General features: G+C 37.8%; 1 protein-coding gene across 1 annotated transcript; it reads left to right on the forward strand.

Moving 5' to 3' along the window:
* The first annotated feature begins 1205 nt into the window (after positions 1–1205).
* Positions 1206–7771, forward strand: LOC137737524 (homogentisate phytyltransferase 1, chloroplastic-like). Its single transcript, XM_068477033.1, has 13 exons — positions 1206–1339; positions 1807–1854; positions 2584–2870; positions 3068–3151; positions 3244–3318; positions 3474–3557; positions 4222–4311; positions 5134–5235; positions 5603–5698; positions 5858–5929; positions 6042–6137; positions 6687–6791; positions 7416–7771. Exons 1-13 carry the CDS (start codon positions 1297–1299, stop codon positions 7455–7457), a joined length of 1224 nt encoding a protein of 407 aa, XP_068333134.1. The 5' UTR covers positions 1206–1296; the 3' UTR covers positions 7458–7771.
* The last annotated feature ends 2716 nt before the right edge of the window (positions 7772–10487 follow it).

The raw sequence follows: 10487 nt of genomic DNA on the forward strand, positions 1-10487 counted from the left end.
GCCTCTCTTTCCTTGCAAAGACAACTTGAATCTCTCTCTTTCTCTCTCAGCAACAAAAACACACCTAATAAACTAAAAAATAAAATAAAATAAATGTACAAGATTATTGGATCACAGCTGCAACACACCTTCACTCTAGTTGAAATCGATTCCTTACCCCAACTCCCTCTCCCAGCTATTCCTCTCTCTTCGACAAAAAACACACCCAGTGAACAAAAAAGAAATTAAAGGTATAAGATTTACGGGGTCCCAATCAATCTACTTGAAATCGAACCCTCCTACTCTTGAGTAGCTCCCTTTCTCTGCCTCTCTTTCTCGGCAAGGACAACCTTAACGTTTCTCTTGGCGACAAAAACACACCCAATGAACAAAAAAATAAAATAAATAAATAAAGGTATAAGATTACCGGATCACAGTCACAACGCACCTTCAATCCAGCTGAAATCGATTCCTCACCCCAACTTCCTCCCTCCACCTCTCTTTCCCTCTTCAACGCGCCAAAATCCCTCAGCTACCCGCTTCATCCTTTCTCTCCGACCAAAAGATATCCAGTGAATAATTTTTTTTTTTAATTGCACCTGGCCACAACAACAACCCGGTTCTACCGTGAGCTCAGCAAATCATGACAGTTCGATTTCCATATGCAAGGTCCGTTTTTGAGGTCCGCCCCTTAGAAACACCCATACTAGGATTGGCATCATGTTCAAGAATGAAGACAACATATTTTTCAGTTTCACTTCACGTGAGCTTTGATACCATGTAAATACATAGATGGAAAATATATGGGGGTAGGTAGAAAGGACAGATTTTTTGGTCCAGATATTTTTGTAAGGTAATGAGCACGTAAGGTCTGTTTCTAAGGTCCACCCATACTGAAATTGGCATCATGTTCAAGAACAACGAAGACAACAGATTTTTCATTTTCCCGAGCTCTCATACTATGTAAAAATAGAGGGGGAAAATATAAGGAAAGTAGGTAGAAAGAACACGGATACTGGTTCGCTTTGTTGGTCCAGATATTTTTGTAAGGTAACGAGACAAAGGGTCCCAAGCATGTCCCCGACACTTTTGCCACATCTAAAATTAAAAGGGCATTGTACTCGTGTGAACAGTTGTCTCGCAAGTCGCATCCTTTCAATTTTATGGTATCAGTTAACGTCACGAATTAATATTTGATTAGACTCTCTCTCTCTCTCTCTCTCTCTCTCTCTCTCTTCCCTCTCCAGTGCTTGTTTCGTTGAGTTTTTGTTTTGCATTTTCACCCTGGTGTCTCAGTTGATAGTTGAACTGAAGCAAATGGATTATGCGCTTGTTGGGTCCTTCCCCAAAGCATCTTTAGGTATTGCGATTTCAATTTACAGAAAAATAATTAGAATTAGTTCTCTGCTTTCTCTGGTTCTTGAGTTGATGGCTCTGATTATTAATTTATTTTCTTATTTTCTTATTTTCTTTGTAATTAGTAATGGTTTCGGATCTTCAAATGCTGGGTTATTTGTTAATTAATTAATTAATTTAATTTTGTGCTGTTGGAGGTATTTACCATCTGGGAAAATCATCTTGTTGAAAGGTTCTTTCTTTTTTAGTGTATGGAGTCAGCAGACTGAAATAATTTATATTACTCATCTGTGTCTTTTTTTTTTTTTTTTTTTTGAACTCAGTGTGTGGTTGTGTGTTTCTCCCAGATACCATCTATGGCACAAAAATTGAAAACGAAATAGTTATGAAACGGGCCCTTACTGTTTGGTTGTGAGTTTCTGCTAATTGAACTGCTTAGTGTGTTTTCTGATGCATTATCCAAATTCATAGGTAGTAGCGTTTGGAGAAGGGACAATCCCAACAAGAACTGCTTTTCAGGTATTGCTGGTCCCACATAACATCTAATCTCCCTTCAAATTTTCAGCGATGAAAATTTCGTATTGTGATTCCATACGTGCGTATGCTCGCCAGCATGGTTCATGTGATTGAAATGTGGTCTTAGTGTAAATAATTGTAGTACTGTTTGAAGACATCTTAGTCATCAATGTTTGTCGGTAACCGTGCAGCATTGCTGTGTTGAGATCTGTAATATTCCATTGAGAGAGCTTTCTTCACTGTCATATTAACTTATAGATGCCCATTTCGATTGAAGTGTGGGTTGCTTACGCTTTATATCTTAGTCGGGGTTACATATGGCTGGAAGTTTTGAAAGGCAAAGTGGTGATGGAGGTTTTTATTAGCTTTGAGAAACGAATTCAAATTACATTGAAGTGTAAGGGCTCCTAAACATTCAGATTCCAAGATAAATCCATAACTCGTTAGTTTAGGATTCTGATTGGTGAACACAAAGTGGGCCAACTGATTCATGTTTTCCTATATGAAAGAAAATTTTACCTCACAGACAGAATTCTGTGTATTATTGATATGGTGCATCACTTAGCAATGTATTGTGCAATCTACTCTTCTTATACTTAGCTTATCCAAATGTAAGAAACGGTAAGACAGTAAGCTTCAAACTCTCATTTGATATGAAAAGTGATGTATGATTTGCCTTTCTCACTCCTCCATGTTGACAACTTTTTGTCACCCCGATCTTTGTGCTTATAGGTTCATATGTAGCAGTCAGGGTTTCAAGGTGCAAAGCATGGGACGTCCTAGAAAGATACTGTGGTGCTGGATCTCAGCAACATCTTTTGAAGCGTCATACCATAGGCACTAAGGAAAAGTCTACATTCTACAGGAGGCGTGATAAAAAGTTCTTGGTGAATGCTACTGCTGGCCACCCTCTTGAATCCGAACCTGATAGTTATAATCCGAAAAGCATATGGAACTCTATCAAAAATGGTGTAGATGCTTTTTACAGGTTTTCAAGGCCGCACACAGTTATAGGCACAGTTAAGTTTTTAACAGAATCATCATCACCAATCTTGACATTGTCCCATTTAGCTTGTTGACATAGAACTCCCACTAATATATGCTTGTGATTAGTAGTGAGTGGAAATCACTTAGGATCGTTACTGTTATATTTTTGTCCTTTACTTTGATGTTTAAAATTGATTTAGAGAGCTCACCAAAGTTTTTCTCTAAGCAGGCATTGAGCATAATGTCAGTTTCTCTCCTTGCAATCGAGAATCTGTCTGATTTCTCTCCATTGTTTTTCACGGGGGTGCTGGAGGTGATGCCTCTGAAAACTCTTGATAACCTTGAAAGATTACATGGGTACAGTCGTCATTGCTATTCTCACACACTTTGTCTTTTGTTTTTCAGGCTGTAGTTGCTGCTCTGTTTATGAATATTTATATTGTTGGTTTGAATCAGTTGTCTGACATCGATATAGACAAGGTAGGTTTGTCAATTTTCTGGTAGCATTGAATGATTGGGAATAAGAATTCCATTACGCTGATTCGACTGGTAGAATTCCAGGATAGGCTCTTTTATTTACATGGAAGATTTGTGAATTGTCTAATTGTATAGTTGTATTGCATGTTATGTTGCAGGTTAACAAGCCTTATCTTCCATTGGCATCGGGGGAATATTCAATTGGAACTGGCATCATGATTGTGACATCTTTCCTAATTATGGTAACAAAAGCAGTGTGGAATACATATATACCTAACTTTCTCATTTATTTTACGCCTTTTGATAATTCCTTGCCTTTTGCTTTTCATTCCTTTTCGATTATAGAAGAGAGATGTGAGAAACATAAGGAGGTGAGAAAGAAAAGATTGAGAATATAAAAAAATCAAACTGTCTCTACATCCGAATGCTACCAAATTACTAGTACAGGAATACCTTAATTTACGTGGAAAATCAGAACTAAGAAGAACTGCTATTCTCAGTCTTACTGTACACTTCTATTACAACCATCTGAACGGAATTAAAATTTACTATGAATTCATTTCCACCATGTACATTCTTCATGTACTAGATATATTGCTTCTTTTATTTGATACCTATTTTTTTGTTCAATTTTCTTCTTGTGCTGCCAACTATCATCACGTCTTCATGACTTGAAACTTCGGTACTAATAAACCTGGCCTTGTTATTTCAATTGAAAGGGTAAAATTTAAAGGTAAATAAAACTAAGCGAAATGGGATTAGTAGTTCAATATTTACTTGGTGTCTGGATTTCTCATCAAGTGTAATCATATCTCAAACATTTTATGTGCTTTTGTTATAATTTAAATTGAAGAAGATACATGTCTCATTTCAACACATTCTGATTATAACCGTTATTTTCTACAGAGCTTTTGGCTAGGATGGGTTGTTGGTTCATGGCCATTGTTTTGGGCCCTTTTCATCAGCTTTGTACTTGGAACTGCTTATTCAATCAATGTGAGTTGGCTTGCTCGTGTATAATCATCTTATTGACGTTCCTTAAATAGCTGTTTTGGGAAAGCATATGTCACTCATGACAGCCAAACTGATGAAAGTTTAAGAATATTATCAGTTCATAGAATACTGAAGGCTGAACTTAAGTATTTAAAATTTTTCCATGTAAATCTAGCAATTGTACTAATCTGTAAGCCAGAACTGTCAAGTGAGTGGATGCAGGTGGTCTTTTAGAGGACAAGTGCTCCCTCTCTCCCGAACAAAAAAAAAAAAAAAAAAAAAAACGACAGAGAAAAATGAATTTTTAACATATCCATGATCATCGTTACGCATTGCATGTTCCTTGCACAAGAAGCATGTGCATAGTCCTTTGTTGGGATGTATTTATCTGGAACTATATGCATTATACACATGATGAGTGTGCAGATGTGATTAGAAGAAAGTAGGGTATGTTGGACGAGTAAATTGGGTGAATGACCAGACTATTGTTAATTGTGAAATATATTAATTACAATTGTTTAAGTACTAAGGGTTTGAGATTTCTGATAAGATAGTTGGCAAATAGGGTTTCCTTGACAATGGTATGGATGATTTTTCCTAGTGACATGTTGACCAAACGTTCATCCTATTCATTTTCATATAAAATGCACTTATCACCACATTGTAATACTGCGTGGGTTTGAAGCAAACCTGGCGCAACAACATGGATCTTGGTTATTCTGTTGTTGAGAATTTCCTTTCAGAGCTTATAGATGCTTATTTAATATATGAATATATTAAATACAATTGTCTCTAATATGGTTTTTGAATCTTTTATACACTCAGTTACCACCATTGAGATGGAAGAAATCTGCTGTAGTTGCTGCAATGTGCATCCTAGCTGTTCGGGCGGTGATAGTCCAAGTTGCTTTTTTCCTGCACATGCAGGTTTGTTAGTTTCTATGAAGAAATCAATTTATAGCTTCCAATTGTTTCGTTCTCTCAGAAAATACTTGAGTTATGCAATATGTTTTCCACATTGATGGGTATTTTGCCATCATAAATTGATTCTTTAACATCACTGAAAGATATCACTGTCTCGTGTCTGATGGAGCAATAGTTGTCAGTGTCCAATTCAGTGCCTGTAGCACAAACATGTCTGCATGTTCACACACATCAGATGGCTGTGAGGGCAATTGTTATGAACGGGAAATACTCGGATAAACTACTTAGTATTGTAATTGATTGATCATCTTTGTCATGTAGTCGGGGGCGCTTTCAGTGGTTGGGTTCTAATTTATCTAACGATTCCCAGGTGCATGTGTACAAAAGACCAGCTGCCTTCTCTAGGCCCCTAATCTTTGCAACTGCATTTATGAGCTTCTTCTCAGTTGTTATAGCATTATTTAAGGTAAAACCTTTTCTTTTTGTTTATTTCAATTAGAACTGTAATAGATCTACTTTAAAACTTTGTTTTGTCGATATGCGTTTGCTATTATTTTAATTCATGAAGTTCGTATGATAATAAAGGATGATGATCAATTATATTCATACCGTGAAAATCATGTAGGACATACCTGATATTGAGGGAGATAAAATATTCGGCATCCGATCTTTTACAGTACGCATGGGGCAAAAGCGGGTAACCTTTTAACGCACCCATATATACATATATTCATAGATATGTAATCTACGTCAGACTTTTAAGTTGATTAGCAAACATATATTGTTTGATTCTAATTATCTTTGGGCAGGTCTTTTGGATTTGTATTTCGCTACTTGAAATGGCTTATGGTGTTGCCGTTTTAGTGGGAGCATCATCTGGCTTCATGTTGAGCAAATGCATCACGGTAATGTTCTAGTTTCTAAATCTAAACAGTAGCAATTGTTACCCAATCTTCACTACTTCCGTGTTATTGAATGGTTCAGTTTCTCCTTTCTCTATAATTTTTGAATTATACATGTCTAATTCTAAAGGAAATACAAAAGTAGTGATAAGCTTGCTAACAGAAATAGTTGGTTATGTTGTGAAGTTTAGGTGTCCCTCTTTAAGGATTCTTAAAATTCTACTGATCGCTCGTTAACTCGAATCTCTGATTCTTACCCGTTGGCTTCCTTCACACATGCAAACATTGTAAGAGTTGAACTGTTAAATGAGGCCACTTCAGTTTGTAGTGTACATAGGGGCAGTATGGCTTGTGAATTCATTCTTCATGTGTTCGGTTTTACATGAGAACGAGCGTTGGTCTTAAATTCTGAAGAGAAGTTAATAATCTTTTGGGGAACCTTGAGTAGGTTTTGATAATCCCTTCTTACAATTGAATTTTTGTTCAGATACTAGCATCCGAACAATGTGCCAAGAAGGGAGATTGATTTCTTCTATATTTGCATTGGTTTAGGTTTTGGGACATGCAATTTTGGCTTCGGTACTGTGGAACAGGGCCAAATCTGTCGATCTCAACAGCAAAGCTGCAATCACAAGCTTTTACATGTTTATATGGAAGGTAAATGCTTACCACCACTATTGAATGCAATTGCGGTAGAAAAAAGTATATCAGAAACCAAAAGTTGAACCATCCAAAAAAAACGCATGTATTGTTGAGAATGTATCCCGCATTTATGGGAGGAAGAGCCTTGCATGTCACCATCCAAAATTCTTTAGAATACGCAGCTTTTGAATGCATCGAACAGTTTGCATTCCAATAGCAAAAGAATGTATCACATGATTTGGAAGACAATTTGCTCATCAGTTTTTCTGTCAACATCTTACATATGTTCCACACGCTAATTCAAGTCCGCAGATTGCTGTTCATAATATCGTCATTGGTTGCTTTATCTTTCTTGTGGGCTAACATTTGTTCAGGCATGACAAATGCCTATATTCCTGGAGATGAGAAATTCCTCAAAAAATCATTTATTAAAACCATTGGTTTGTGTGGTCTTGAAATTGGACTCCGTCTGGAGGCTCCCAAACTAAGACCGATTTCCGGCTTTACTTGTTTCTAAATACCGTTGCTATTGTAGTTGTCGATTTTATGGATTGTACGTAATTTGTAGGTGATTTCTTTCATTTTGTCTAAATTCCAATATGGTATTACTTGTGATTCATTTGTTTGTTCTTCTTGCAGCTGTTCTATGCAGAGTACCTACTTATACCGCTTGTTAGATGACGATTGCAACTTTTTTCGGAGTAAAGGTTGCCTTCATAAACTTAAAGGGTGAAAATCAACTGCCATTGTAGGTGGAATTTGAGAATACAATTAGGAAACTTATGAGTGCATCCAGTGACTGCATTCGTTTATCTGCATTTGGTACTCTGTTATTTCCTTGGTACATTATTTCACCCTCCTGGACTGGATTCCTGGATTTTTTTTAGGAACAAGAGAGAACATTGATCTAACATGTTGCATACACAAGATAATGCACTCGACTCGTCTGGAACCTTTTTTGCATATCGATTGAAATGTCGGAATGATTTGCTTTACATGCATCAACGCACTTTTGATCTTTCCTGCGATTGTACGCGACACACGTTTCATGCTTGTTGAGTAATAGCAATGAGATTCCCCAATATCATGCTAAGAATAGCTAGGATTTCCAGAAGATGTCATTTTTTTGTTGAGAAATAAAAAGGAATATAAAAAATTTGAGTGACTGAAGCTGAAGCAGCTACTTTCGAAAACACATTTCGTTGCACCGATTCACAAATGTTGTCCATGGGTCTCATAGTCATAACCATCATAGTAATAGCTACATACACGAATGGAAATCAGCAGCATGTCGGAAAGTACACCATTATTTCATTTGTGATTCATGTAAAAAACTTGGGGTGTGGGTAGGTTTAGACACTCCAGGCTGCAGACAATCATATGAATGTGTTTGTGTGAACCCTTCGATTAAAACCTTTTGTGAGTTATGTTAATGCTCAAAATTTGCAAGTTGACAAATTAAAACACTAAACCTTTGGTGGGCTTGGGATATGGACTAAAATGAAATGGACTCAAAAATTCAAGTTGTTCACCCCTCAAAAGTGGGCTACATTCACTGTGTTGCTTGGATCATATTTGATTTAAGACTAAAAATAGTGCTTGACTAAATACATGAATTCTCTATCCTTTTAGTTGTCTGATCACCTTACAAGAGGTTCCCACCCCATTACATAGGACCTCACTGAACCTAGAGGCCTTGCGCTTACCCCCTTTCACTTACTTGGCATTTAATACGCAACTTATGTAGACTAGTATGTTGACACCTTTTTACCCATTAGTTGGACATTATTTAGTGAACTTACATATGCCTAGTCAATATTGCACGCCTTTTTAGAGTTTTGCATGCTAAGTGTCCCGCTCTACTTTGGTTATCCAACCTTGATTCTCTGAGCGTTGTTTCGATCACCTTTAAGTCCCATCTTAGGCCTTTGCTCCTGACTATGAATCACCACATGACCAGATTGACGTCTGAGTAGACTTGCTCCTAAACACTTGTGCTACAACATTGTTGGTTTTCCCACGTGCCTTTGGTGGTCAGAAAACACTTTATATTACCTAGTCGTAGGTTGTCGATTCTAGTGCTTGGGAGCAACTTTTCCTAAACCCTAAATGCCCAGCATTAATAAGTCTCGTAACTCCTTTGTCAAGGGTCCCTTCTTGGGCATGGAATTGCAATGCCCGGTCGGCACACCAAATAGTGCTTGGTTGGAAAAGGACAAGGATTGTCTGTCCTCCCACTTCCGGTGCCCTCCCGTGCCCTCCTGTTTATGTGGTCACGGTTAAGCCACATCAACATTTTATATTACTATTCATTTTTGTCTTATTATCTTTATAAAAAAACAATATAAAATGTTGACGTGGCTTAATTGTGACCACACAAAACATGAGGGCATAAGAGGGCACCGGAAGTGGGAGGGCAGACAATCCTTGTTCGGTTGGAAAAAGTGTTTTGGATGTTCTTGTCCCACCGTTCTATCAGGCGCTTGATTTTATCTCATCTGTGCCCTTGGCAGCGCAGAGGCGGGAGACGTTTAAGTGCTCGATAAACGTGCCAACGAAAAACTGGCGGAGTAGACAGGCGTGGCCACATGCACCGTGATGTCACTTCATGTCCCTTTAGCTCTCAAAGCAAAGTAAATGGGATGCCATGTTCCACAATCTTGCGACTTAGACGCCCCATTATCAACGATTGAAATCACACGCTCGAGGCTATGTAAACCTCCCCTGTCACAACTTATGCCCCTGATCTCACTTTCTCTACTAAAACTCTACCAATTTTCCTTCGCGATTCTTCCGGTTTCCTAAAATCACCTTTTTGCAATTTTACATCCTCACCGTCTTCTTTTCAGGTAAATTTCTCTCCCTTTACTCCTAATATTTTCATGGATTACTGAAAGCATGTCTTTGTACTTGCTTATTCTCACAGTGGAGTTCAAATCCTCGGTCACCGCTAGGGTAGACTTCCCTTAGTAAACATGATATGGTAGACTTCCCTGACATAGGTAAAGAGTAGTTTGCCTAGAATACGTCACTTGACTAAGCACTCGCTCACTCGAGCCCAGGGCCGCCCTTAAGGGTAGCCGAGGTAGGCGGTCGCCTAGGGCCCCCAAGTTGGGGGGCCCCAAATTTTTTTATACATCCTGTATATAAAATATAAATAAAGAAAACATAAGAAACGTCACAATTATTTCGTTGGGGCAGTGGAAACGGTTCCACTCCGTTTTCATTGGGATGGGCAGTTCGAAACACTTTGTAGGCATTAGGTTTTGCTTTTTTCAAATCTATGAAATTAAAGATAAATTGCTCTTTAAAAATTTTAAAATTACAAGAATCAAAAGGAGTTAAAATAATTCAACAAATATTAATTTTGAATGAATTTTAAAATTCTCGGTCACCGTTAGGGTAGACTTCCCTTAGTAAACATGATAGGGTAGACTTCCCTGACATAGGTAGAGAGCAGGTTGCCTAGAATACGTCACTTGACTAAGCACTCGCTCACCCGAGCGCATGCACCTTAATTTGTAGAGATTCTCCCCTTTAAGTTTTTGAGATCACAACGCTACTTGAATATACACTTTAGGCTCGAAAAGTAACAACCAAGAAGTCTATGAATACGAACAGTCAGTCGTCAGCGACACAACCAGTTCTATCGACTCTCTTTCAACACATTCTGTCATGGAATCAACTTCATACTTCTCTTTCTCATGTGTT

This window comes from Pyrus communis, chromosome 6, assembly GCF_963583255.1.
Source record: "Pyrus communis chromosome 6, drPyrComm1.1, whole genome shotgun sequence".
NCBI lineage: Eukaryota > Viridiplantae > Streptophyta > Magnoliopsida > Rosales > Rosaceae > Pyrus > Pyrus communis.

Excerpts from the sequence above, each read along its gene's own strand:
- LOC137737524 (XM_068477033.1), top strand. The coding sequence starts at position 1,297 with ATGGATTATGCGCTTGTTGGGTCCTTCCCCAAAGCATCTTTAG. Across the intron at positions 3,319-3,473 it reads CTGACATCGATATAGACAAG|GTTAACAAGCCTTATCTTCC; the intron begins GTAGGTTTGTCA and ends GTTATGTTGCAG. Across the intron at positions 6,138-6,686 it reads TGTTGAGCAAATGCATCACG|GTTTTGGGACATGCAATTTT; the intron begins GTAATGTTCTAG and ends GCATTGGTTTAG.